The following is a 26,859-nucleotide window of genomic DNA, read 5'->3' as shown; positions in this document are numbered from 1 at the left end:
CGTTGAAAGAAACGGCATTTATTGCGGCTTTATTACCGGTTTCCATGAGCGTTAAGTTACAGAAATAAAGTCAAGAGGAGCGGATGTTAAGCTGGGAAATTTCCAAATTAATACAGAACTTAACGAGAGCTCTTAACGAAGACTGTTTTTGTTTGTTTGTTTGTTTGTTTGTTTGTTTGTTTGTTTGTTTTTAGCAAATATTTCATCTGGAGCAGTCCTTGAAGTCCTGTTATTCTGCAGCTGGACAGCCTTTAGGCGTTTTTTTTTAATTATTATCTAAATAAAATGAAATTCAATTCGTCACTGGGACATAAAAATGCCATACATCAACAAACAACTCCGATAAAACTCCTTTATAACGTCTACCGACTAAATACGTTTTTTTAAAGATTTGAATTCAGGATCTGTGGTATTTAGCTAAATTTAGGTCATAACACACCTTACCATATGACTTAATTATTATATACTGTCTACTCGAGGCAACGAAAATGCTGATTACAGGACAGGAAGTTAATTCACTGTTTATCAGGAACATTTGTTTAAGTGATATCAGAGTTGTATTTCATTAATAATGCTTTATTGTGACAGTTTACACGTTCAGCCTGTTGACGTTATCACGGTTCATTTACGGCCCTGCAGTGGTCACTATGGTAACTGGAGGAGGTTTCATTTCATTCACAGCAGCAGTTTAAAATGACTTGTGTGACTTTAAAATGACGAGTCGAGCGTATTTTATTTTGGCGAGTCAGGCCGGAGGTGGGAGCGCGTTTGTGTGCGGCTGTCCTTCGCTCATATTTCATCTGCGGGGAGAGAAGGCACTCTTCAGACTGGAGGAAGGAGGCTCTGGTGGAAACTCAAAGGACATGCGGCGTCTTTTGCAAACTTTTCTGCAAACCAGGCTTTCTCCGAGCTGAAGAAGAAGAAGAAGCCGAAGGGTGAGGAATGAACTGAAAAGGAAGAAGAAGGAGAGAGAAGAGGAGGGGGGAGAAGAGCCGTTCACTCCCATTGATCCTTGTATCGAGGTATTGATTCAGGCCTGGCTTTGAAATAACACAGCAGAGGTGAGGATAAGATGAACGATGCTGACTTGAGTTTTCTCGACCTGGATATACTCTGATACCAGACTTAATATAGTATTATTATAGTTTTATTATTATTATTATTTCTGATAAATACTGCATTTAAATATATACTAACTCCATCAAAGCAAAACTAGGCTATATAAGGTTAGTCAGAGCTTCTTAACTAAGACACTCACTCAGACTACTCTGCTTCTTTTCCCATGAGTACCTGTATCTCACCAGTAGTTGGAAACCAGTACTCTACAATCAAGCTGAGACAGCTGCTTTTCGTCAGCTTACATATAAAATCAACATTACATGGTCTTCTTGGCTTTCAAGTTAATAAACATGTCGTAGATGATACAGATAAAACAGTCTGAGGTTACCCTTCCTCTTAAAGAGCGCTCGGTTACAGTTTGCTTTGAGAAAATAAAGATTAGAGAGTTTAAAAAGATCCTTTTTGAACCTTGTTACTATTTAATGTCATGGATAATTTAATATTGTTTAAACACTGGCAATTCGAGGAAGTATCAAAGAGCATTCGGGCCTTGTAAAGGTTATTTTACACATCTATTAACAAGTGACTCACTCATCAGATCAGTCAGGACTGACAGCGGTCCTCAGTGTGAGCCAGCAGAGAGACGCACTCACCAAGATAAAGTAAACAATGGGCTACACATCGGACAGTTGAAGAGAAACATGGCACACATAGTTCTAAAATATGTTTGAAACTCCATGAATGTGGTCAAGTATTTCACAATAAGCCATTTTCCAGCCAAGAAGGCGGGCTTGTTTAAAAAAAAGAAATTATTGTTAAAAGATGTTGGTCAGTTAGTCTTTTTACAGCTTTATAAGTTTATAATTAAATTGTCACCAGGTTACAAAATAACATTTTACCCACTGGTTCCCCCGTCTGCAGCTCAGACCTTCACTGACCCACGTAAACAAGCTAGTTTTCGTGTCTGTATCATGTTTTTTCTGGCTCTGGTGGGAAGGTGAGGGTGTAAATATGCATTCAAACATCATTGGCCTGCATTTATTTAACAAAGTGAGTCTATTTCACCTTACTTAAAACCAGTATGTGCATTTTCTTGCTGTGTTTCAGCATTCGGTGAGCAAAAATGTTTATGTTTATTAGCGGAAGGCCAAAACATTGTTTAGGTGAGCACCAAAAAGTTTTATATGCAGCGAAATCCTGTGTACTTTATATACCTTATGATCCATAATAGCATCACATACGTTATTACTCAATTTAGATTTAGATTTAAATCTGAAAATTCAACTTTATTTATACAGCACCAAATCACAACAACAGTCACCTCAAAGCACTTTATATTGTAAGGTAGACCCTGCAATAATACATACAGAGAAAACCCCAACAATCATATGACCCCCTCTATGAGCAAGCACTTTGGCAACAGTGGGAAGGAAAACCTCCCTTTTAACAGGAAGAAGCCTCCAGCAGAACCAGGCTCAGGGAGGGGCGGGGCCATCTGCTGCGACCGGTTGGGGTGAGAGAAGGAAGACAGCATGAGTTTTTGATCAAATGTAGTGGAGTACTGTCTGCAGTTATTCATGCTGAGAGCATGGAGCAACATTTACATGAAATCTGCCGCATTTTAAGATCGTTCCAAATGAAACGAGCATCAGCTTTTCTGTCACGATGTAAAAGGTGGAAAGATGGCTTGTCTTAGTGGTGGGATAAAACTAATCAAGGTTTAGATTGTGATTAAAGTACAGAGAGACTCACTCATTTGCTCCCCTTTTTGGCCCTAAATCTGACTCCTGATGCACATGCTGTGTTTCCCACACTACAGAGAAATCTGTCTTTCTTTCACTAACATCACACCGTATAATGTGAAAACACTGACAGCAACAAAAGTTAGAAGTCAGTGAGGGTTCACTTTATTCAGATTGTTTTACGGGTGAAGGGTGGGTGCGGTTTTGGAAACACCATCAGCTGCTGACCAATCAACTTGCCTTACATAATCTCTGTTGTCTCTGGACCATCGGGGCATCAGTTAGGTTACTTCCTGAAAAAGCGGTTTAAACTGAAAGAGAGGAAGTTTACATGAACATGAAAATCTGGCTGCTCTGAGGAAATACAGCAGTGCAAACACAGGACTGTGATAGCCATGCATTTCAAGTATTAGAATTAATTCAGGCAGTTTTTCTTTGTGACCATCTGAGAAACACTAACCGGAGTTTGCTGGAAAGGTCTGATACGTGACATTAGAAAGCGTGTAACGTGCTCCAAGCATCGGTGCATTCCTAAGCGCGACCGTGATCATCCAGCTGTTATAACACCATATCCCCAGTGACAGAGGAGTTTATCCCCGTTTGACACTCCTAGGGTGTAAAATGTGAAATAAATCAGCAAATAATCAAAGAAAAGTAATAAAACCCTCTTCCAGCACTTCCAAATGCCCTGTTTCTGCTCTCTCTCGGTTCTGGGTAATAGTCTAATCGTTTTTCTTTATTTTTTTTATTCATGCTACTCAGTTCCAGAGATTGTAAATAGCTGAAAGCCCTCCGCGGAGTTTCAGCTCTCTGTCCACCAGATGGAAGTGTTTCAGATCACATTTGCAGCCAAGTTGGCAAGTCTGTCTCAAATGTGGTTTCGTGATCTACAGTCAGTCACCCCACTGATGGCAGGGTTGTGTGAATTTGTGCTGAGTCTAACATTTTTGAGCTACTCTTCCCTGGTGTTTTGTTCGTAGAAGTTGTCGCCGTATTGTCATATTCTTGTTGTCGTTCTTTTCCGCAGAGCTCCTGCTGTAAGGATGCAGGCTGCCCCTGCTGCTGCAGCTGCGGCTCTGACTGCGCTGAGTGTTTTGCTCACCCTCGACTGCCTGTCGGCTCATCGGCCCCCGAACAACCAGATACAGCAGCAGACTGACGAGACGGCACAGAAGAAGAAGAACCAGCCGCACATCGTATTCATCCTCACCGACGATCAGGTGTGTGTGAGAGTCGTGCGAGTGCGTTTTCTTGAATCAAAATGCTTGGACGGTGCCACTGAAACGAGGAAACACATCATAGTATTTACATAAATATATATTGTTGAGGATAGAAATCAAATCATTCCCAAAACATTTACAACCATATGTGTGAAAGTAGCTGAAAAATCTGGTTTATAAGCAGTGAAATGAATTAAACAGCACGCATGAGAGCAGCATAGGAGGACTTAACGCCTCTCTGAGTATAACCTCTCTGATTTAAACCTGAATTTCAATTTGGCAAGTCCGTCTCAAATGTGGTTTCACGTATCCACCGCATGCAAACAGATGTTACAGACAAGATATTCACAACTTTGGAATCAAGACCAGAACCCTGGATTTCAGGTTAGTCAGTCATAAGTTGTCGTTTTGAACTGGGGATTATTTTTAGTCGTGGACGCCGATAGCTGCAGGTACCACAGAGACACACTCCTGTTGTGCTTGTTTAAACTCAGTATGTTGCACCGCAGTGTCATTGAAGACTGTGTGGCTAGGTGCTCGCGTGAAGTCCTCCCAAAAAACCAACAAACAGTGAGGACACTATGCGTAAGTCAGATCGATTGAATGTTTATACACGCATTAGAAGCACGCACAGTGGTCAGTTTTGATTGTTTCTACGTACTTGGTATGGTTCGACTTCTTCGTTTTCGCCACGCAGCAGCTCAGCTTAAGGATCAAGATTACCACACAAAGAAGAAAGAGTAACCCACAGACCCGGTGACAGCTGCAGCCTTTTGGCAGTGACACATGAATCCACAGGTCCCGTCACGCTTACTTAAAACCAAGCAGACACGGGTCCAGCCTAAAAGTTACACAGCTTGACCTTCTACTTCCTACATCAAATACTACTCTTGACGAGCAGCTGATTTTGAGATGTCTCTGGAAAGGAGGTCTTTCCACTGTTTTTTATTACTTTGTTTTGTTTTCAGTTTTTGTTTTCTGAGTGAAGGACCTCCATATTGGAGTAACTGTTTGTTCACTTCCTGTGATTTCTTGTTTAGATCACATTTAGACTGCTTAGCAACCAAATGTTTTGCTGCTGTCTGTACACCTCTGTTAATTTTCTCATTACACTGTTGGTGAAATTGACTTTTTGCTAGCTTAGCTTTGATTTTGCATAATTGCTGCAAATCAGAAATGCTACATTACCAAGACAGCGCAGGCTGCTAGGAAGCAAGCATCATGTCATCGGTGAGGCCAGGTGAAGTTAAGACTACGCTTTTGCAGACTGGTCCTTACTAAGACCAACTTAACAGCTAGATCAAGTTTATTACAAACCATTTTATGTGCAGAGCTGTGCATAAGTCTTGAGCCGCACAAAATTTCTTTAAATGTTGGTACGAAAATGGGAAACAAATGCAGCAATTTATTGAAAGGTGCAAACATGGAAATGCAGCCTCAAATACAGTCTGTAAGGCAAAAACAGAGTTTCTACAAATCTGATGAGCTTGAAGTCAATATTTGACATCACCATCTTCATTCTTCAACACAGCCTGAGCTCTCTTAGGCGAGTAGTCTTCAAGAAAAGTGCTCCAGCCTTCTTCTTTGGATGTTGGCTGCCTTTGGCTCTGCAATCTGTCGAGGTTATCCCACATTGCTTCATTAAAGTTGAGGTCTGGGCTCTGGGGAGGCCAATCCATCACTGATAGTGTTGCATTGTGTATTGTGTAGACACCTGCTGTTCACATCTCTCCTGACCTGCTTCATACTGATGACAATTTGAAACTAAATTTTTAATTCTGAATTCACTTCTTATTTTGTTCTCCACTTCTCATGTTACCTCGTTTTTTTTAAGGACACACTGCACACCATGGCGCGATGTGCCAAGTTTTTGGCTAATGGCGCTGTGAGAATGTCCTTGCTAACGAAATGGGAACAAATGATGTATTTTGGGACAGGCTATTAGAAAGAAAGTGCCTAAAGCTAAGCTATTTAAAACAGGTTGTTTTCTAAAGTGGTCTGTTATGTGCGGACACAACACTGGTTCATCCCTTGATGATGGTTAAATAATTTATAGGTCATTGTTAAGTTTCTCAAGAAGCAGAAAGTATTGTTTCCTACAGTATTGTAACAGGACCCAGAATCTTAAAATGACTCACAAGCCTTAAAAACCAACCAGTGTGGGGTTGAGTAATGAAGCTTCTGATAGAGCTTCTCTGGAACTGTTGCAACACTGTTTCCAGCTCACAAACAAAACTGTACCATAGAAAATACAGACAAAACAAACACAAGGAAAGGCAGGCTGCACACACCTGGACCCATTACTTCCTTACAGTATAGTATAGGAACCACTGAGTATGTATTTGGCAAATTAAAGTGACACTCTAAAACACAAAGTCTTTGATGCACTCATGAATCTGTTGCAGGGTTTCAATGATATCGGTTACCACAACCCGACCATCAAGACTCCCACTCTGGACAAACTGGCAGCAGAGGGCGTGAAATTGGAAAACTACTACGTTCAGCCGATCTGCACGCCGTCGCGCAGTCAGCTCATCACCGGCAGGTACAAACACACCTTTACCAACCTCCTACAGTAAATATCGGAAGTCTTTACATTAAATTTTGACAACATTTAGCCCAGTCTCTTAATAAACTGTCTCATGTACACCAATACATATTGTTTTCTCTTTGTTTCAGTATTTAAAAAAAAAACACTTAAAAAGATCTTAAATCATTATCTTATTATCAAAGCTGTCCGAATATTGACTCATTAATTAATTTATAGCATGTAACTGCTATAATTCATATCCTCTGGTCTTATTTGTCTGGATGTACTGTCAGATTGTTCCATTTTAATGGTAAGAGATTTACAACATTAAGCCATTACCACATTAAAAAGCGTTTGAAGTGCATCCACATTCTTTCCAGAACTTAAGCTACCCTGTTGATGGGTTCATTTGAAGCTTTGCTCTCGCGTCAGCGCTTTGAGTCTTGGCATTTTTTCCATTTTTCTTCCAGCTGTGCTTGTTGTGTCAGGTTTTCCTTTAGGATTTGTGCTCGGCAGTTATTAGCCAGCAGTTCTTATTTGTTGTGGGCAATACCTCCCCGTTTACACATTGTACTAATTGCATTTTCACCACATCTGTAGCTTGACATTTAGATTGAATGCTTTTTGATAGCACAATTCAATGAAATGCTCTTTGTACAGCACCAAATCACAACAAGAGTTGCCTTAAAATAAAACAGAGAAAATACCAACAATCATATGACCCCTTTTCAGCAAGCGCTTTGGCGACAGTGGGAAGGAAAAACTCCCTTTTAACGGGAAGAAACGTCCAGTAGAGCCAATAATAATCTTTCTTGAAGGCATCTGTTTTCTGTTGGATTTTGAAACTCCAACAAGCGGTTTTTCATTCACTGCCAATTGTTTTAATCCACACTCATATTAAGCCAGTTTTAAATCAACACATTAAATTGTGGGTCATTTATTTACAAGAATCTCATTTTTTAGGATATTATTCACTCTAAGCAGTTAAATTCACATGTTAGAGAAGCACAAGAATCACGTTAAAGAATTAGAGAGGGCTTTAAATGTGTGAAATGAGGAAGAAATGGCTGCATGTGAAGCTCCTGTTTCAAATGAGGTAGCTGCTTTGAATAATGAGTTTATTGATTAGGCCCTGAGCTGCAGCCAGGATAATGAGCTCCCCGCGTCTTCTCTGAGGCCAAACGGAAGCTCCTGCCTGAGCGGCTTGCCTGTTACAAACCCACTAACAGCTCTTTTTTTCTTTCTTCCAGATATCAGATCCACACGGGATTACAGCACTCCATTATCAGACCCAGACAGCCCAGCTGTCTGCCCTCGCACATGGACACTCTGCCTGAGAGGCTTCGCGAGGCCGGCTACGCCACACATATGGTTGGCAAGTGGCACCTGGGTTTCTACAGGTGAGAGGGAGCCTTCAGTATAACTTGGAGAAATATTGTTTGGTGAAAAGTCTGCTGACACAAAGATGGTGGAGAAACAGTGATGCAGTCATGATTCAGAAGCTGGACTACTTAACTTGAAGTAATCTTTTTCCGTATGACTTTATCAGTTTCTCATATCATCGTGAAGGAATCTTGGCCCACTCTTCTTTACAGGAGTGCTCCAGTCCGTTGGGGTTTGCTGGCATTTGTTTATGTACCACTGCCATGACAATGCCTTGGCATTTCTTTTGGATTGGGGTCTGGGCTTTGACTGCTGCCGTGCTTTTGATCGCTGTCCTTTTGTGTGACACAATTTGGGCCAAGCTTTAGCAGTCGAAGAAATGGCCTCACATCTGACTCCACAGTACTTTGGTATACAGAGGGGTTCGTGGTCAACTCAATGACTGCAAGCTGCTTAGATCCTCTGAGCAACCCAAATCATCACCCCTCCACCACTATGGTTGACAGCTGATATGAGATGTTTGTGCTGATGTGCTGTGTTTGGTTTTACCAAATGTGATGCTCTGCAAAATGACCAAACATCTACACTTTGGTCTTGTCTGTCTAAACAACATTGTTCCAGAAGTCTTGTGGTTTGTTCAGATGCAGCTTTGCAAACCTAAGCAGTGCTGCCATGTTCCTTTTAGAGAGAAGAGGCCTTATCCTTGCACCCCAAACAAGCCATACTTTTTCAGTCTTTTTCTAATTGTACTCTCATTTACTTTGACATTTAACATGCTAACTGAGGCCTGTAGAGTCTAAGATGTAACTGTTGGGGTTTCTGCACCTTAAAGCGAATTTGCTGGGACTTATGGACCAATGGATTCTTATGGAAGCAGTAAGGGTTCACTTAGTTTTTCACACACTACTTCTGCAATTTGACTTTGTTTCTTGTAAGTAAATAGTAACATGGTGTAGTATGTTATTATGTGGTGTTGTTCAGCTGACTTTGAATTTACCTGATTTTAAAAAGTGCTAAGGACAAGAAGATTTTTTAATTATGTCCACATTCTTAAAAACGTAAAAAGATACTCTGCTTTTTTTTCATGACTAGTTAAAATATGAGACGACGCAGGACGGTCTTTCTGTTTATCTCAGCTGTGACATACTGTGTTTTTAAAAAAGAGACCAGTCCCTGCCGGCCTTTCTGTCTCCACACACCTGGCTAAGGGTTTCAGGGCTTTGGTATGATGCATGCTGGCTCACAATTATGGTTTACTTGGACTCATCATAATAGAGTCGTTTATGTAACTGTTGACTGCACCTGTGCTTTTCCTGCTATGACAAGCAGAAGTATGTAGCATTATAAGTTATGGAAATTTACAGGAGTTGGAGCAAAATTGGTGTTTAAATCAAAGGTTTCACAGCTAGACCCCACAGTGGTCCTAAGCAGTGGGGGTTTATTTTTATTAGTCAGAACCTAAAACGGTTTAGTTAACCAATATATATTAATAGCTAACTATTGCTGTTAGCCATTTTACATGTATAAAGACCGCTCAGTAAAACCAATAATTTTTTAAAATTAAAAGTGTGTATGGTGATGCATTTTTTGAGTGACGCATTTTAAGAAATGATCAGTGTAGCGTGGAAGCCAGCCGGAAGAAGGCCACAGGCTGAAACTTGCCAGACAACACAATCGGTCTTTATTTACAGTTCGCTGGAGCTTTAAACTCTCCTACAGTTGAACTGAGTTGGCATAGTGCTGAACACTCCCTACTGTGCTTATTCTGTACAATAGACAGCATGAAGAGAAAGAAACATGGCTATTCAAGCCAGAGAGCACTGAATGATCTAACTTACTGGAGTTAGTGGACGGATATCAAGTAAAAGGGAACAGCAGTTATCAGGTTCCTGACATTTTTCAAGACGTTTAAAGTCATCGGCCATCATTTGTGATCATTTCTTCTATAAAATGGTCCACATTGCTCAACTGGTTGTTGGGGTGTCAGGCTTGTATTACAAACCCTCCAAACATCTGTAATCAGTAATCATTTTTTCCTTTAGGAAAGCATGTCTGCCCACCAGAAAAGGTTTTGACACTTTCTTTGGTTCGTTAACTGGAAGTGTGGACTACTACAGGTAAATCACAACTACTATTATTACCTGTTTTCATGATTGCTCTCTGTCTTTTTACTGTGTTTACTCCAGTAACTCACATTTCTCCATCTGCGTCTAGTTATGAATCGTGTGACGGCAAGGACTTATGTGGCTACGATCTCCATGACGATGAGGGCGTAGCGTGGGGCCAGGAGGGGAAATACTCGACCACGCTCTTCACACAGAGAGCTCGCAAGATCCTGGAGAGTCACGACCCTGCAGAGAGGCCGCTCTTCCTGCTGCTGTCCTTCCAGGTACGGCGCTGAGGTCGTTACATTAAACATCTTTAGAAGATGGGTTACGTTAAAGCCAATCAAAAAGTTTTTAAAAAAGGGGTGGAGGGGGGATCAGAGGGGCCAGTGTTCACAACAGGATGTGTTTGCATGTCATGTTTGTTTATGTCTGAGTGTGAGCGCTCAGAGAGTGCACGGTCCACATTGAAGTGTTTGTTTGTTTGGCTTTTTTGAGACAGTTTGTTCAAACAGACTCAAAGGTTTTAATTCAAAACACGCCGTCCAGATGTTTGTTGTTTACGGCTGATTTTGGATGGTTGATAGAATTTAAAAACATGTAATAATATCCTGTAACGTTTCCCTTCAGGCGGTCCACACTCCTCTAAATCCTCCAGAGTCCTACATCTACCCCTTCCGGGACATGGTCAACGTCCCCAGGAGAAACTTCGCCGGCATGGTTTCCACGGTGGACGAAGCGGTCCGAAACGTGACCTACGCCCTCAGAAAGTACGGATACTACCGAAACAGCGTCATCATCTACTCCACTGACAACGGCGCTCAGCCTTTCACAGGCGGGAACAACTGGCCGCTGCGGGGTCGTAAGGTAAAATAACTGCACGGCGAAGCATAGGCTTCATAAAGGCTTCATAAAAAGTCCACATAGTCATAATGACGTCTCTCACTGCTTTGTGAACTGCTGTTCTGAATGTGAGAGTGACAGAAAATAAGGCACAGTCAGTAATGCCTTTTTTAGCTGGAGAAGACACCCCCTGGTGGCCATTAAAACCAGTGCAAGTTTAAGGTTATGGACAATCAGGATCTTGCAGTCATCTTTTATATACAGTCTGTGACCAATTAGGAAATTGCCCTCATAAGATTTTTATGTCGAGATGAGTCTGACAAGCTTAATATGGGATGTAATGAAAGAGCTACAGTCCAGAAGATTGGTTTTAAATGAAGAAACACAATAAATGTCCTTTTATCAGCTTTGTGATAATATTATTAGTCTGGTTAAATCATTTCATTTAATACCTACATTATAAATGTAGAACCACTTGCAGGTGTAGGTGGCGTGAACAACATCGATCTCTTCCTTACTCTGCAGTGTCCTGCAGGGACACATTGACTTATGCCATTCGTGTGGATTGACATGCAGCAGCGTCCTAAGCAGACTAGGGTTGGATGATCTGCTCCAACTGTCCACTTGTCCCCCTGTGTGAGCGCCAGTAACAAATGACATCATCACTGCTGCAAAGCATTAATGTCCCACAATCCACCCTTGGTAATGCACACCACGTGGTTACACATGACTGTCTAAAATGTATCTACAGTAGGCACAGTTGGCAAATCCAGGTTGGAAAATCACCAGGACTGATTTTTAAGGAATGTTTTATAAGTGGGGTTTATTTCACTCAACCTTAAAATAAATATTTTGTTTAATAAATGGGTAAAAATGACAATAACATACACAAACTTCTTTTAAATCAGAGAGCAGACTCCTTTTCTTAACTGTATTTAGAAATAAAGTTGGTATGGTATGGTATGGTATGAGGATCAGCCGTGACCTATTTTGAGCCAGCTAAAACCCCAAAACACGTGCCTGGCTCTACTTTAGTCCTGTTGTTCTGCTAACCCATTCAGTCTTTTTTATATATGTAAAAATGGTGCTAAAGAAAGCTGCGCAGGGGTGGGTTGAGGAACACAACAAAGAGCTGAACTCTTTGCTAGGCCCTTAAAATTCTGCAGATGCCAAATGTGAACTGTAGGATGTGCAGGAACAAGACCGATGTGCAGACGACTCACAACCGAAGTATCCAGAGGCCTTTCACACGTCTGCAGTAGTTTTACAGATAACATATAAAAAATCTCAGCTAACCAAAATGAAAGAGAGCAGAATGAAATTAAATGTGCTGGCTGTGTTTCAGGGTACATATTGGGAGGGTGGAGTCCGCGGCGTGGGGTTCGTGCACAGCCCTCTGCTCAGGCGCAGGAGACGAGTCTCCAAAGCTCTCATGCACATCACAGACTGGTTCCCTACACTGGTGAGCCTGGCCGGAGGAAACATCAGCCAGGTCAGTGGGCCTGTGTCAGAACAATAACCTGTGGGAGCCGTTTGCTTGTACTTTCTAGCATTTGTCTCTGATGTTTCTTCTTAGACAGTAAGTATGGGAGGATAAAAGTTAAGCAGCATGGAAAAACGACTCTCTCCCAGTGTGTTACTGACCATTTTATTGTGCTATAAAACAGAGAGAGATACCGATACGAGCTCTTCTTTTACTGTAAACTCGTTCAGGATCTGTATGTTTTTCCAGTCGTCTTGCCAAAGAGCTCAATCTCTGGTCCCTCAGCTCGCTTACTGTCTCCCCCTAATTTCAGATTAAGTTTATTCGTTGTCATTATTAGAGATGAAAGTAGAGCTCTGCCTATATTCATCTCTGTGTTGGCCTCAGACTGAACAGTGCTACTGTAAAGCCGTCCCTACTTTTACTGTCATCTGGATAAATCAGCTGGACCTATTATGATAAGTGCAGCATTTCCAAACACTGGCCTCAAACATGCTTTGTGTTTTTGTTCGGATATAAATTACTTTCATTTCTAAGTCCGTGCAGTCTGTGTATAGTGTCCAAAAAGCTTTGTTGGCTTGATCTGTGGATAGATTTGCATTGCTTCCAGCAGATAAGCAATGCTTTCTTGGCTACAGGAAACGTAGTAATTCAAAAAGTCAGTGGCGTCTTTTACAAGGAAATTACTTATTCTTTATTTGTGTCCAGTAAATGTATGAGTCTTGCTTCTGGTATTTTTAGCAGCATACCCGTCATTACCCTGCTCTGTAATCTCTTACTGTAAATGAAGTGTTTGCCTTCCGTTCAGAGCCAGGGCCTGGATGGTTTTGATGTTTGGCCCGCCATCAGTGAAGGGAGGGAGTCGCCCCGTAAGGAGATCCTTCACAACATCGACCCTCTGCACAAATCTCCAATTGAAAAGAAGAACCAGGACGAGGAAAACTGGGGTAACTACAGGGGCAAAAAAAAGTCCATAAAGGACTTTTTTTAATGAGGTGTGAACAAAAAGGTCCAGGAATGGGCACGTAGGAATCGCAAGACTTCCTCATATAAATTTGGCTGGTTTCCAGTTCGAGGTCCTCTTCTCAGGAATTTCCTGACAGCTTTTTTCACAACTGCTAATTTTAGATCGCTCCCTGAAAGTCTGACTACTTTAACTGGGATTTTACCTCAGACCTCAAACTCAACTCAAAAAAAGACCAAACAGTAATTTCTGTTTCAAACTAATCAAGATTGATGAGATCTGGATCTACAGCTACAGCTGAGCAGTTTTCAGCTGAAACCTCTAAAGTTTCCAAGCCGGAAACATCCCAAAGTAACGTCAGGTGAAGAGGCCAGGATCAGGCTCTTCTTTTTTCAAGAATCCATTTCCCAGTGTGGACTTCTGTTGTAACGCCCTGATTCATTTAAGGGAAACTGCCTGAACTGTGGCCATCACGTATCGTCGCAAAGCGTGCTGAAAACACGTTAGTTTTTAGCCACGTCAACACAGTCCTGGTTCACCAGCTGGACTTACGCCCTAGCCAGATGGGCAATCCCACAGATTTATTCCACCTCCATTGAAAATAAAGTTGAAGAATTGCTGTTTTGACACACTGGAGAAAATCCAGCACATCGCACGAGTGCAAGGAAACATAACAGGACTTCTGTGGAGTGATTTAAAATGAGCAGCCATGCTGACAAATCAATTAAATCCTAAAATAACAACAAACAGTTAAGCACAAACCAGTCATGCCACATATTCTGCCCCCTAGTGGAAGAGCTACAAAACAACAGTCTGCAGAGCTCGACGTAGCCTCTGAATCAGACCAACGCACCACCGCGCCTGTTCCTTATCTCATGCCCTGCCCACTTTGCACGTCTCTTCACCAAGCAGCTGCTTTTAATTGACATTGACTGGTTTCAACTTGCTGCTGGTGTGGACGCTTCTTTAGTCTGCATTAATGTATAAAAACAGTTTGAGAATAATAGTTGTTATTGGTGTTTAAAGCTGGTGTTGAAAATGCTGGAAAAACAAATGTTTCATTTTCTTTTCTTTCTTTATACATATATAAATATATATATATATATGTATATATATATATATATATATGTATATATATATATATATATATATATATAGTTGAGAGGAAGTACTCTCAACTGAATGTACTGAACTCAGTGACCTTTTCAAACTGGTAGGAGATGATCTTTTAATAAATGATAAGTCTCATGTCACTAAATTTACCACCAGGGTGGAAAATGTTTGTTTATTGTAGGAAATACAGAGAGAAGAGAAAGAGAGAAATATGAGCACAAAAGAGGTAATTTATCTTTAATATATCTTGATCGCTGTTTTCTTTGATTTGGCAGTGAAAACTTTAAAAACCAAAGTTTTAAAGAAGGTGAAGAAGAAGAAGAAGGTTCTGAAGAAGCCACCAAAACAAAAGTTAGCCTTTAAAACAAAGACCACCAAGAAACCTCAAACATTTTCCCATCATGCCTCTAAGCCTAAATCTAAGCCCCTCTTCAAAAAGAAGCTCAAGCCTCGCCTAAAATCAAAACCCCCACCTAAAGCTAAGAAGACCAAAGCCCACACTTGGGACCGGCCTCTGCCCAATCACAGACCGCATCCAAAGATCGGTGGCACTTTGTCAGGGTCTGGAACATCCCGTCCTAAATCTCCGCCTCCGATCCAAACCCGTTTGAAAACAAAATTCAGGAGGACCACGTCCCAGAACCAGAACTTGTCACAATCAAGCCGGCCAAAATCCAAGATGCTCAAACTACATTCAAAATCAAAGTCCAAGCAGACATTTTTCCCATACCAGAACAGATCCCAACCTGGAATACCACTGACCAAATCCCATCCAACCCTCCAGTTCGGGCTGGAGTCACTACAGCCGGTGTGGGACACTTCAGTCCAGGCTGCCATCAGAGTTGGAGATTGGAAGCTACTGACAGGTGATCCAGGCCACGGAGATTGGGTCCCCCCACAGGTACTGCTGCATGCTTCACAGAGCTTCATTCTACTTTTCTGTTTCACATTGATTGTTATAACAAATATTTGAAACATTGATCCTCAGATGCTTCCCACCTCTCTACCCGGTCGCTGGTGGAACCTCGAACGCTCGATACTTTACCAGAAATCCTCCGTCCACAAAAACATCTGGCTGTTCAACATCACAGGCGACCCGTACGAGCGGCACGACCTGGCAGACCAGAGGCCAGATGTAGTCCAGCAGCTGCTGGCCCGGCTCGCCTACTACAACCAAACAGCCGTACCGGTTTACTTTCCACCCGACGACCCCCGAGCCAACCCGAGCCAGCACAGGGGAGCATGGGTGCCATGGGTGGAGGAGGAGGACGACGAAGAGGGAAAATATCAGGGAGTTTACAAGAAAAGTAACAACAAGATGAAGAAGAAGAAGAAGAAGAAGAAGTGCATGCTGTGCAATCTGCAGTCGTTCTTTTTGAAGATGAGCGAGGGGACCGTGTCCAGTCGCATCTGAGATGTCAGCTGAAATTTGCATCAGACTTGAAAATTAATAAATCTTATTTTTTACTTTCATGTTTTCACAACTTTAACATATTCAAGTTCTGTTATTGTGAAAAACTTCTCTTTCAGAGATACGTGACCGTTATTTGTTCATACATGCAGCTTATTCGCCGCCAAACGTGATCTGATGTTTCCAGCTGGACCGTCCAGACACATGAGGCTCTTTTCACCGAGATTTAAAGGGTCAGTCCACTCAAATCACAAAAAGACGTTACTTACGTTGCCTGCAGACATCTGAAATCATACCACTAAGATCATGAAATCTTTGTCGTGATTTGGGTGAACTGGCCATTCATCAGGTGGTTCTAACCCCTGATCTCTGAGTCGGTGAACGCTGGTTTGTTGTTTTACAGATTTGTCAACCGAAAACTGACAGAGGTCCTCATACAAGGCCCGACACCGAGTGGCAGTGAGATTTGTTTTGACACTGTAAATGTAGCAGATCAATTACAATAAGAGACTTGAGTAAATATATAGATTTACAGGTTTCAGTGTACGTTTACACCCTTAATTCACTCCACACAGCCAAATCAGGGTTTTAAAGGGACACTTTACCCAAAAGTCACTTTCATACATTCGGTGAGTAAAATTTTGCATAACTCGCTTGTCTGGGTGTTTGCCAAGGCTTAAAGTTGGCGTGGCTGTTTGGACTGACAGACGTGCCAACATGTGCAGCTGCCTGCGAGGCCTCACCTCGGCTAATTGGAGTCGCTGAACTGGACCTCGAGACTATATTTGTGCTTTTAGAGCGTTTTTAAAGCAATTATCTGATAATAATCTACTAAGTGGTATCGGCCGTCCAACAAAAGTTTGTGCTTCAGTTTTTATTTGCCTTTTACTCAAATCTGCATCGTTGAGTTGGAGCCACACTGTTTATTGATGCAGCGGCTCTTCTTCACACTGCACAGAGCAGAAGAGGAGGGGCAGGATGCTAGATAGAAGAACGTTAATTTCCCCGCCCAAAAAAGTCCCGTACAGACTAGACACTGCCTCTGAAATGCTCCTGTATTCAAACCCGTACAAAGAATAACACATGAAACTCACCCGGTGTTTGTCTGGAGTAATGATACTGTAGCTAGCTGCTTGCTTTGCTTGGTACATAAGTTCATGTGATTTGGGGTGAATTGTTCCTTTAAACAAATGTTTACATATTACAGTGGAAGTGTGTAATCATGACACAGTGTCAGAAAGTTTTATTGTGTAATTTGAATATACTTTCACGTTTTTTGTGACACATTCTCGTGACTTTGATGGTTTTGTCTCACTTTGTCTGTGTTCCTGTGGCTGAAACTGGCCTCTGGCTACTGTGGTCAGTTTCAGTGCACTGCCACTGGCAAGCTTTTCACTATGAATTTAAAGCATTTCACAGCACCTTTAAGTTACTACTGTGAATATCAGAAACCTCTTACTTCACACACACAGCACCAACGCATGTCACTGACAATATCAGTAAACCAAACTGTCTGATTTTAATTTTCTGTAAGAAACAATTCCACTTCCACTAATGTGAAACTTCAGATTTTTATTCGTCTTTTTTGAAAGCACAGCAGAGGAAGTAAAAAAGTCTTACAGCGGCCTGTTTTGAAGTCGGATGCTGGTTGCTTGAGAGAGAGAAAGACACCTAACCTCGAAATATTTCTGTGTATTTGCTCAAAAACGAACAAACCACGGCTGCGGCTGATCTGCAACAGTGCGCATCAGTGTGAGCGAGGAGCAGAGCGTTCCCGAGAAACATTTTAAATGCACGTTGGATTTCTCCACCCTGGGTAAATAAAGGTGAAGTCAAATGAACCTTTGTCCTTCTATGTTTACTGGAAACAACGGCGAGGGTATGTATGTTCTCATAAAATGTTGTTGTTGTTGTTACAAATGGGTGTTGTTGTTTTTTGTTCTTTAGGGCAAGTAAACCACCCGTGTTCATCAGGAAAACTCTTCATTTGAAATGCAGGCTATTAAAATGATTCAAATTTGATACACTATTCACTTAAAGTGTTTATATTTTAAGTAATTAAATACATTTAAAATGCTTTTGTTGCATAAGATGAAAAGACGTGTACATGCATACGTATTTTTCAATATTTCTCTGGGATTCTTATCTGCACATCTTTGCCCTCCAAATCAAGTCAAACCCAAATGATTTTGAGACTCGAGCCTTCTGTTGTTGTGCAATTGCTGATTGTTTAAATTAGTAAACAAATATTCAAATCTTCAAGAAGCAGAAATATGCCTTGCATTTGGTCATTCACGAGAAAGTCGTTGCGCAAAATCTGCATAACCGCTAGGTGGCGCCAAACATTAATAATCCTGCAGATGCAGCACAGACTCCTTTCTCTCGCTCTCTCTCGCTCTCTCCACACACTCACTCACACACTTGGGGTAAAATAGGATTTTCCACGCTGCCTTCCTACTTCACACTGTTTCCGCTGAGAAATAATTTAATTTGGGGCTCCTTTGATCCCTGAACACAGCTGGATTGATGTAATCCTCTGGGATTAAATCTGACTCTAACTCATGAAGCAGTTTAGGCTGTGATGCTGCTGAAAAGCTGCAAGGTTGACGTCCACAGTCACTTTTAGTACTTTAAGCACTCAAAACACAGAAATTGCTTCAGTTCATTTACAGATTTATGATTCATTCAGTAAAGAAAACCTCGCCCCCATAAAAAAATCAGAAATAGCTCAACCATAGCTTCAGTCCAGACCTTTGTGTTGACTTAACTAAACATAAATTAGCCTGCATCTGAATTTATGTGTATGTGAAACAAGCTGCACGACACCCAAGTCTGTAACAGAAATATGGGTCTCAAAATTATCAACCACTTATGGCTGCAAATATGTGAACTTTGTTCAAAGCTTTTTGTTAAAGTTTGTTCAGTTTTCAAGAGTTTTCTCCATCAGTATAAACTAAAACTATATTTAAATAATAATCTAAAGCCCTTGTTTTTCTGTTATAGGTCTCTCACTGTACCTGGTGGTAGAGAAATTAAGGAATACGAGGGGAAAATGTGTTAAAATTTGAGTGTCTGCCCAAAAAAATGTTGAATGGATGTTTATAACAGGGATGGAGTTTCGAGAGCGTCCTCTGCTGCTACATCACTATCTGGTACGGGAACTGCAAAAGAAGTCTCTGCAGCGGATAGTGGGGACAGCACAGAGGATCACCCTCTCCCACCCATCTCCCAACTCTACAACAAACACATCATCCGACATGCGAACAACATAGTGAAGGACACTTTCCACCCCTCACGTGTGCTGTTCTCCCTCCTTCCATCTGGCAGACGGTTTCGCAGCATCAAAACCATAACGGCCTGACACTGCAAGAGCTTCTTCCCCCAAGCAGTCAGAGCCCTCAGCTCACTCCCACCAAAGGACTGATACACACCTTTACAAACACCTTACAAAAGATTCAAAAACAACAAAAACTTTCACAAATCCACTACAAACTGGACCTGGGAACAATATGCTTACTTGCACACTCAGTCACATAGTTACTGAGCACACATCTAAACTATACTATATTTGCACATTTTGCATCTTGCACATGTCTTCGTCCTCACTCGTCTACAATATCCTGGTAAAGACTTGAACCTGGTATTCAATACCAACTGCACAATCCCCTTTGTATAGTCTCTGTCCTGTCTTTGTTTATTGTACAGTTAGTATTGTATAGTTATCATTATAGTATTGTATAGTACGGTATAGTTAGTAATTAGTACCTTTTTAGCCCTTAATTCTACCGAAATTTAGCATGTTAATTATTTGTAATTCCTAGTTTTATATATCTCTTGGAGATATATCTTTTATACACTTATAAATATAAACAGCATTTCGGTACACTGTACACTGTGTATACTGCTGTCTTGACAATAAAGCTCTTGAATCTTGAATCTTAACTATTGCTGCTTTTGATAGAAACACTAGTCAGTCAAATGAACTGCTCTTATTTTATAAAGGTCTAAAAACCAGTTGGCAAGCGGCTGGCAACCACTGGTCACTAAAACGTGTATTCCCTGATACTGGCAGCTGCTGTGAAACTAGGTGAGGGTTTGTTTGGTTGGGGGGAGGTTGACCCAATGGTAACTAGTCCTCCTGACACAGGCCAGTCAGAACACCAAAGTTGGCATAAAGGGAGCGGAGCTAAAGCAGCTTGTTTCACACAGACGTCAAACTAAAAGAGTGCAGCAAGGCTCAGAGTAAACTGAATCATACAAAGCTACTGTAGTGGAGTCCAACAACAGAAATAAAGAGCTGGAAATGAGTAGGGTAAGTCACGTATATTATGTTTACCAGCATTAACAGACGCTTCTCTCTCAGCTTGAATAAGCGCACTCATACATAAATAATGCACTCGCTCCTCTCACCTCCTTGACTTAACAAGTTTACATTAAAAATATCTCCTCCTGCCTGTCACGCTCTCGCCGACATCCTGCATCATCGTGAACGTAATAATCCGGTATTCATCCCGCGCTGGGAGCCAGAGGAGTGTGAGCTCCACAGAACCGGAGCATGTGGGCGGCTGTGAAATCAGGATTCCCTCAGCACGGAGCAGCTTTTTAGACGCTTTCTGCTGACACAATGAAAAACTCATAATTGAGTTCTGTTCCGTGGTCGCACTGACATGAGCCTCGCTTTCTACTTCTTTACAAGATTAAAAAAGGAGAAAAAAACACAGAAAACGGAAAAGACGGCGCACAATCGAGATGATTTCAAATGGTACAAAGTGGCATTTCGGCGCATTCATGAGTCAGATTTGTGACTTTTTCAACATGACATGTATTGCAGTATCAGTCTGACATTAACATTAATACTGATGCCACACCACCTCCTCCACCATCTCTTTGCAAAGCTCCCTTTTCATCTTTTCCTGCTTTACTCTCAGCGTCAACCCCCTTTTTGCCCCGCTGTGGCAATACTTGCATCACCCACTTATAAGAACTGAAAAGCATCTTGAGTCTTTAAAAGGAGCTGCTCGTTATGAATCCCTCGTACTCTTACCTCAACTTGTGAAATTATTATAATACAAATGGTGCAGCGTTTAAACCCATTATCATTTAAATTACATTTCCTTTTTTGCGGTTTGTTTAATTTGCTGCTGAATGGGCTCAGTTTGCCCACGAGGATTGTTTAAGTTTTCTCTTATTATTTGAAGATTTCATTGTCTTTGCTCAGACACAGAACACCGTGTACTCCTTCTAACATGGTTTTTCAGACTGAATCTGTCCTTGAAAGGCCTCCGAGAGAAGAAGACCGCCCGCTAAACCTGTGCTGCTGCATTTCACACTTCCTGAAAATAAAAGTCAATGAGTCACATCACGATTGGTCTCACAGAAAATAAGCCAGGTTTCAGGATCGCCTTCACCTGTGGGAGGATGAAGCCACATCTAATGATTGATCCCAAGTGAAGGTTGCAAGATTCAGTTGCCTAGGAAACCCCATAATCTATTTACCGCCCCCTCGCGTGTCAGTCGGTAGCAGTCACTCCAGTCACCCATCTCAAAGGTCAGAAAGGTTTAACTTGGGATCGCTGACATTCATGATTGCCGGTCATTACATTACTGATAATCTCATGGAGAAAACTGGATTTAGCTCCACAGTTCAGCCGAGCTGCCAATACAAAAGATAGCCACCGTACCATCACTCATTAGTTAGAGAAGTCTAGTGTTGAACTGACTTTACCATTTTTGCTGTCACCATCTTGCTTTTTTGAAACCAAACATCAGGAGCACGCGACTGTGAAACTAGATGGGCAGTGATGGTCATGTGTGAGCCTGACTTAAAGCATCCCGTTGATCCTTTTTGACTGATAGCTGTTATAATTAGGAGGTTATGTTGTGCTGAACACAGCCTGAAACTGGCAGCCGAGACCATAAACTTATCAGGTTTAGTGATGTCACAGAAAGCAGCAGGAAAGGGTTGTTTTGTGAGATCCAAGCACCTTGGGACAACAGTTTTTGTGATTTGGTGCAATTTAAATAAAATGTAACTGAGTTGAATTGAAGAGATCCAGCGACATATATATTTTCTTATGCTGCGTGTGTCTCCCAGAGAACTTTTGGGGGAAATTTTCTGTGAGATCATCTAATTTATTAAGGGTTGGAAACTCACAGAGGGGAGAAAGACGTGTAGCAGACTGAGAAACACGAAGCTATTAGACTTTGGCTAATAGGTAGAGCAGTTTTCACTAAAGTGGATGCCGTTCATGAGTTTCAATATTCGGTTCTGCTCCGTTCTGATCTGCAGGAGACCGAACACCTGCTGCTGCTTTTCATCAAATCTAGTTACTTTTGACTCAACAAGACGTCGTAAAATTTGAATTTAGCTTTAAAGTTGAACGAGAGGTTTTTGTTAATTTGAAATAGCGGTTCATATTTATAAGACTAAAGCGTCTTCTTTTAGAGAAAAGATCCCTGTGTTAAGGGTTTATTAAAAAGTCAGCTAGGTCCCTAATAAAGATAATGTGCAGGTTTTGATTCTTAGTCCACTAAAATGATGAAATTTAAACATTTACTTATTATTCCATGAATTTCAGAAAGAAAAACTGCTGAAGATTTTATCTGACTTGTTTCACTTGTCACAGCAGCGTGCACCACTGTGAGCATCTCTTGCCAAGGATGAATGAAGATGTTTGGCCTTCTAAACAGTTATAATGCAAAAAGACAAACATTTACCACATGATCACTGCTAAACACAAAAGGAGGACTGCAGTGGGACTAAAATATCTGCAGGGCTTTGTAGCAGTGCTGCTGACACTTTCAGCTGCTCCCTCATTTCCCAACTAGTCGCCACAGTGGATTTGCATGTTTGATTTGGCACAGGTTTGACCCCGGATGCCTTTCCTAAAGGAATACTATCTTGTGACCCCCCTGAGGCTCGGTTTGTGCCTCCTCCCAGTCTTAAAATGGGGATCTTTTACATGTAAGGCAAATGTGTTAACCCCTGCACCATAACACCACAAAAGAGCTCATTATGTTAGATTTCTTCTAGCTGTATCCAAACATATTGACATGTCATAGTTACTTTCTGCTGGGTTACAACACATCACAAAAATGCTCCATAGATCTACTAATTAAATTATAAAAGTCACGAGAACTTGTAAGAAAGGAGGGCGATAAAAAACAGCTTAATTTATAAATTCACCATCCAAAACACGCGAGCTGCAATGTGGCATTATTGGAGGTACCGGTGGATACTCCACGGTCAAATCAAAGAACAAAGACTGAGACAGTCCCACACTTTGAAGTCAGACTCGAACGAGGTGATCCGACTCTGCAGACAACCTTGATCATCATTATTTGCCCTCTGACTCATCAGCCTTAATGAGCTGGCCTGTCCACAATGTCTCCACTGAGGGTGTCTGCTGTTCATTAGGGCTCCCCGGTAATTGAAAGGCACGACTCTAAATGAAGATATGATGGAAGCTGTGAAAGATAAAGACGGAATACGTGCAAGCCAAGAGCAGTGATAATGAGGCCGGGGTGTGAAAGCGTCTTTGTGCTCGGCTCTCCTTGGCTTTGATTGGGAGCCACAGAAAATAACCTTGATGATGAACGACACAAAGCAATGCCATCATACTCTTGTTTACTATAGCAACGCTTACACCGAGAGACAAAAGCGCAGTCGATGAAATCTGACAAGATTTTCATTGTATCAAAACAGCCAATTGTGACTTTCATTAGCTGAGTGTCTTTTCAACTGGTTTACCATGAAAATGCTTTGGTTAGAGACCAAGTGTGTTTTTATGGTGATATTTTAATTGTCATTCTTGTGAAAAGGTCAAATACACCTGGAGGATAAAAGCTCAAAAAGCTCAAAAAGACAAGATTTTTAAATGAGGCTGTGGATTTCCTAAAATAGTCGGTCTTAGCACATACTGTATATGTCTGGGTCTATTTCCAACAGTGGATCCACACACATTCGGTGCTCTAATGAGTGGAAGACTGTCACTGCAAACATGTGCCTCACTGCTATGTTAGAGGATATCACCTATACCAACCTTATTTAAGAATACATCTTTTCACAGTTTTGTTCCAATATTCTGTCTTGAAGTTCAATTCAGCAACTCTGTGTAATTAATAGACTGTATTTTAAAAATGGATGTGGCCACTGTGATATTATATACTAGGTTTAGATTCGGCAGTTTTAAGCGGCAGCGTTTTCCAAGCTACCGCGTTGCTGTTTTGGAGCCAGAGGTGACCGTATTTGATCGATCAGGCGCCGACTTATCAGCATAAACCAGCAGGCTGGTTAGCCAGCTGCATCCACATCTGGTGTTGGTGCTAAGTAACAGTGTGAGCCACAAACTTCTTGGATGGGGCGTACCACTCACCAGGCTTTATCAATTGTTCCTTTATGCCAATAAAGTTGCTCTAAATGGCATTGAACAAGGTCAGGAAGCAAATAATCCACAGTAAGAGTTATTAAAACAACTGACTCAAAACCCCTCTTTGTACCAGGCTCTAAGCAGGCTTTCTATTGCTCTAAATGTTAACATGGGAGTCAATGTGGACTAACTAACTTCCTGAGCCAGCCTAAAGTGACAACTACAAGGAAACTGCATTTTTTAGTAATTCCATGTTAGCTTAATGTTTCATTTTCTTGGTTAATATTATAGATTTAATCACAGAATGTGGCAACTATGGTTCAATGAGCCAAAACTGAACATTTTTAGTTTGTTTTCTTTCAGTTGTAATTTTATTTTTTGCCCCATGCCAAACCTTTTTGAAGTAAACCTCATTCGAAGCATTCAGAGTCGGTGTTCACGTCCATCTGTGTTACGCTGCTACTGTCTAATAAGTGACCATTTGTGCGAGATTTATGAGGGGAAATTCGTGGCTTTATTAAGAGTTAGTAAATCATTGACTGAATGACTTGTACTGACGCATCCACATGATTACACAGCAGAGCTTTGCTCACACTGTATAACAAACACGGAGCTATAATTGGTCTTTAGAAGCATTAAGGCGCCGGCCACTGACAAAAGTTATGTGAACCCCTCTGTGGGAGAAAAACTGCAGTTTGTAAAGTTAACTCTCCGGAAACAGTTTCACGAGGATTCACCTGATAGTTGCTGAGTGTCTTCATGTGTGATGCAGAGAGTTTACTGCTAGTTTAGCCTTTCACTGACTAAACAAAAGTCAAACACTGACTCGGATGTGTAACTGAAACGTGACTTACACAAAGGTGACAAAACTACTGAGCTGTAACAGACGTCTGCACAGCTCCCACAGTGGTGCTGCCATAGTAACAGAAATCCAGAGCTGGTGAGCTGCTTTGTGTTTGCTGTTTCACACCCAGTGAGACTTTACAAGGTCATGTGGGATTTTTCTTTGAAATTCTTAAGAAATTTGAGCTGTGAGTTACTCCCACTGTGATCACAGGTCAGAGGATTTGATGGCAAACACACTGATGTGGACATTCACCTCTAAATCACGCACAAATGTGGGTTTGGATCTGCAGAATTTTTTTTTTTCAAGGTGTGTTGCCATACTTTTTATTATTTCATGTATAGATACATCTACCTGCGTCAGTATATGTGTGAGTACTCCCTGTGAGCCAAAAGCTCAGACTTCAAACTGCTCTAAAACCTCTGATGCAGTATTTTTCTACTCATGGCTCTGTATGATGTCACTGAGGGGCTAAAATGGCTAATATGGCCATCTCAGGTATACAACTGCCTCTTGACAGCTTAAAGGGAGAGTAAAGGAGCTTAAAACAGCTTCTTACAGACAGAAGTGCTACATTGAGGCCCAGTATGAGATAAATCAGGACTATTTTGAACTGCGTCTCATGCAAAGCTCCTCTAACCAGGTTCACCGATAATAAAAATAGCTGCAAAATAGCTAAATAAGTTCCCTTTAAGTGTTTTATTTCAGACAAAGTGGCTATTAACACTGCAATTAAAAACATCTTATGCATGGGCATGAACTATGCTTGATTGCTTAAAAGTTTCTCGGTGAAGAATTTGATCATAAAGCATATCAAACAATTTCAATCTTTTGTTTATGAAGCTACTTTCATGCAGGGAGCTGTTTTCTGGGAGTTCTGATAAAGCCGCTCACATGCACAGCACCAAACAGGAGACAGATAATTAGAGAGTAGCTCATAATGCAGAGGAGAAATTAGCAATTAGCTACAGGATGCATTTCCCTGAACAGTCAACTGAGGTAAAAAACAAACAAATGAAAGACCTGAACGAAAAATGAATGAAGATGGCTTTAATAATCCCAGCAGGGGACGTGATTAATAGTTCTGACGCTACGTGATGAAAGCATCATGACACCAAATCAATTAAAAAGACACAAAAGATATATAAATTAGCAACTTAATGTAATTTTAAGAACATGCTGATCAAATATTTACTGAGTTCAGCTCAAGAAGTCAGTTTAATTCCACTCTTATTAAATTGACTCTTTAAAAACTTCAGATTTTCTGTGAAGTTTGAGTGAGTTATTTTTTTGCATGTTTTCCTCAAATTGAAATCACGGCTGATTCTTTCAGTAGAAAAAGTTCAACATTTTACTGAAAAACATTCTGAGCAGACCTGTAGCAAAACTGAATTTCTTTCAATAACCTGGCAGGAATCGGCACTTCTTCAGTAAAGCTCTTTGAAGAAATGAAAATTGCTCAAATTTCCAACAGGTTGGTCTCTAAAAAATATTTTGTCCTTTTTATCACAGCTACTCAACATTGTTAGAAAATCACAAATTACAAGCCGTGCTTTGTGCTTTTGCTTTGACAGACTTTCGTTACCAGCATTTGTTGACTGGAACTGGAAACATAACAAAAAAAATAGAAACATCCTCAGAGTGATGCTGAAAAAAGTAATCAATGGATTTGTTTCTTGTAAATTAGCTTTAAAAGCTCACTAAAAAAGGTTCAGTTGATCCAAAACACCACAGCGAGAGTGCTAACAGAGACTCGAAAGGAGGATTGTCTTCTTTTCCTTCTCTTCATTTTG

General features: G+C 41.1%; 1 protein-coding gene and 1 long non-coding RNA gene across 4 annotated transcripts; one reads left to right on the top strand and one right to left on the bottom strand.

Annotated features, from left to right (window-relative positions):
- The first annotated feature begins 699 nt into the window (after positions 1 to 699).
- Positions 700 to 17,765, top strand: LOC147307932 (arylsulfatase I-like). 3 transcript variants are annotated; one of them, XM_086271602.1, is made up of 11 exons: positions 700 to 1,022; positions 3,829 to 4,021; positions 6,427 to 6,566; positions 7,802 to 7,951; positions 9,977 to 10,051; positions 10,149 to 10,323; positions 10,670 to 10,906; positions 12,228 to 12,374; positions 13,174 to 13,312; positions 14,718 to 15,343; positions 15,431 to 17,765. In XM_086271602.1, the coding sequence occupies exons 2-11, from the start codon at positions 3,845 to 3,847 to the stop codon at positions 15,854 to 15,856; spliced, it is 2,292 nt and encodes a 763-aa protein (XP_086127728.1). In that variant the 5' UTR covers positions 700 to 1,022; positions 3,829 to 3,844; the 3' UTR covers positions 15,857 to 17,765. The 3 variants fall into 3 exon arrangements, with proteins under 3 accessions (XP_086127728.1, XP_086127727.1, XP_086127729.1); XM_086271601.1 differs by having other exon boundaries at positions 701 to 1,061; XM_086271603.1 differs by lacking the exon at positions 700 to 1,022 and adding an exon at positions 3,542 to 3,717.
- LOC147307933 (uncharacterized) lies at positions 3,053 to 4,074 on the bottom strand. The gene is made up of 3 exons (XR_015126023.1): positions 3,904 to 4,074; positions 3,262 to 3,410; positions 3,053 to 3,112 (listed from the first exon to the last, which is right to left on the bottom strand). It is a non-coding gene; the product is annotated as an uncharacterized LOC147307933 (long non-coding RNA).
- Positions 17,766 to 26,859: the final 9,094 nt, after the last annotated feature.

The sequence above is a fragment of the Aulonocara sp. 'chitande type north' Nkhata Bay genome, linkage group LG18 (assembly GCF_057382095.1).
Source record: "Aulonocara sp. 'chitande type north' Nkhata Bay isolate Kocher_YH1m ecotype deep benthic linkage group LG18, A_spYH_male_GT1.1, whole genome shotgun sequence".
In the NCBI taxonomy this organism is placed as follows: domain Eukaryota; kingdom Metazoa; phylum Chordata; class Actinopteri; order Cichliformes; family Cichlidae; genus Aulonocara; species Aulonocara sp. 'chitande type north' Nkhata Bay.
The sequence above is the reverse complement of the archived record's forward strand: the minus strand, read 5'-3'. Positions and strand labels throughout refer to the sequence as shown.

What these genes read in the sequence shown, in the direction of transcription:
- LOC147307932 (XM_086271603.1), top strand. Translation starts at nt 3,623, where the DNA reads ATGGAAGTGTTTCAGATCACATTTGCAGCCAAGTTGGCAAGTCTGTCT. An exon ending in GTCACCCCACTGATGGCAGG is followed by an intron (nt 3,718 to 3,828) that starts GTTGTGTGAATT and finishes TCTTTTCCGCAG; the next exon opens with AGCTCCTGCTGTAAGGATGC. An exon ending in TCATCCTCACCGACGATCAG is followed by an intron (nt 4,022 to 6,426) that starts GTGTGTGTGAGA and finishes AATCTGTTGCAG; the next exon opens with GGTTTCAATGATATCGGTTA.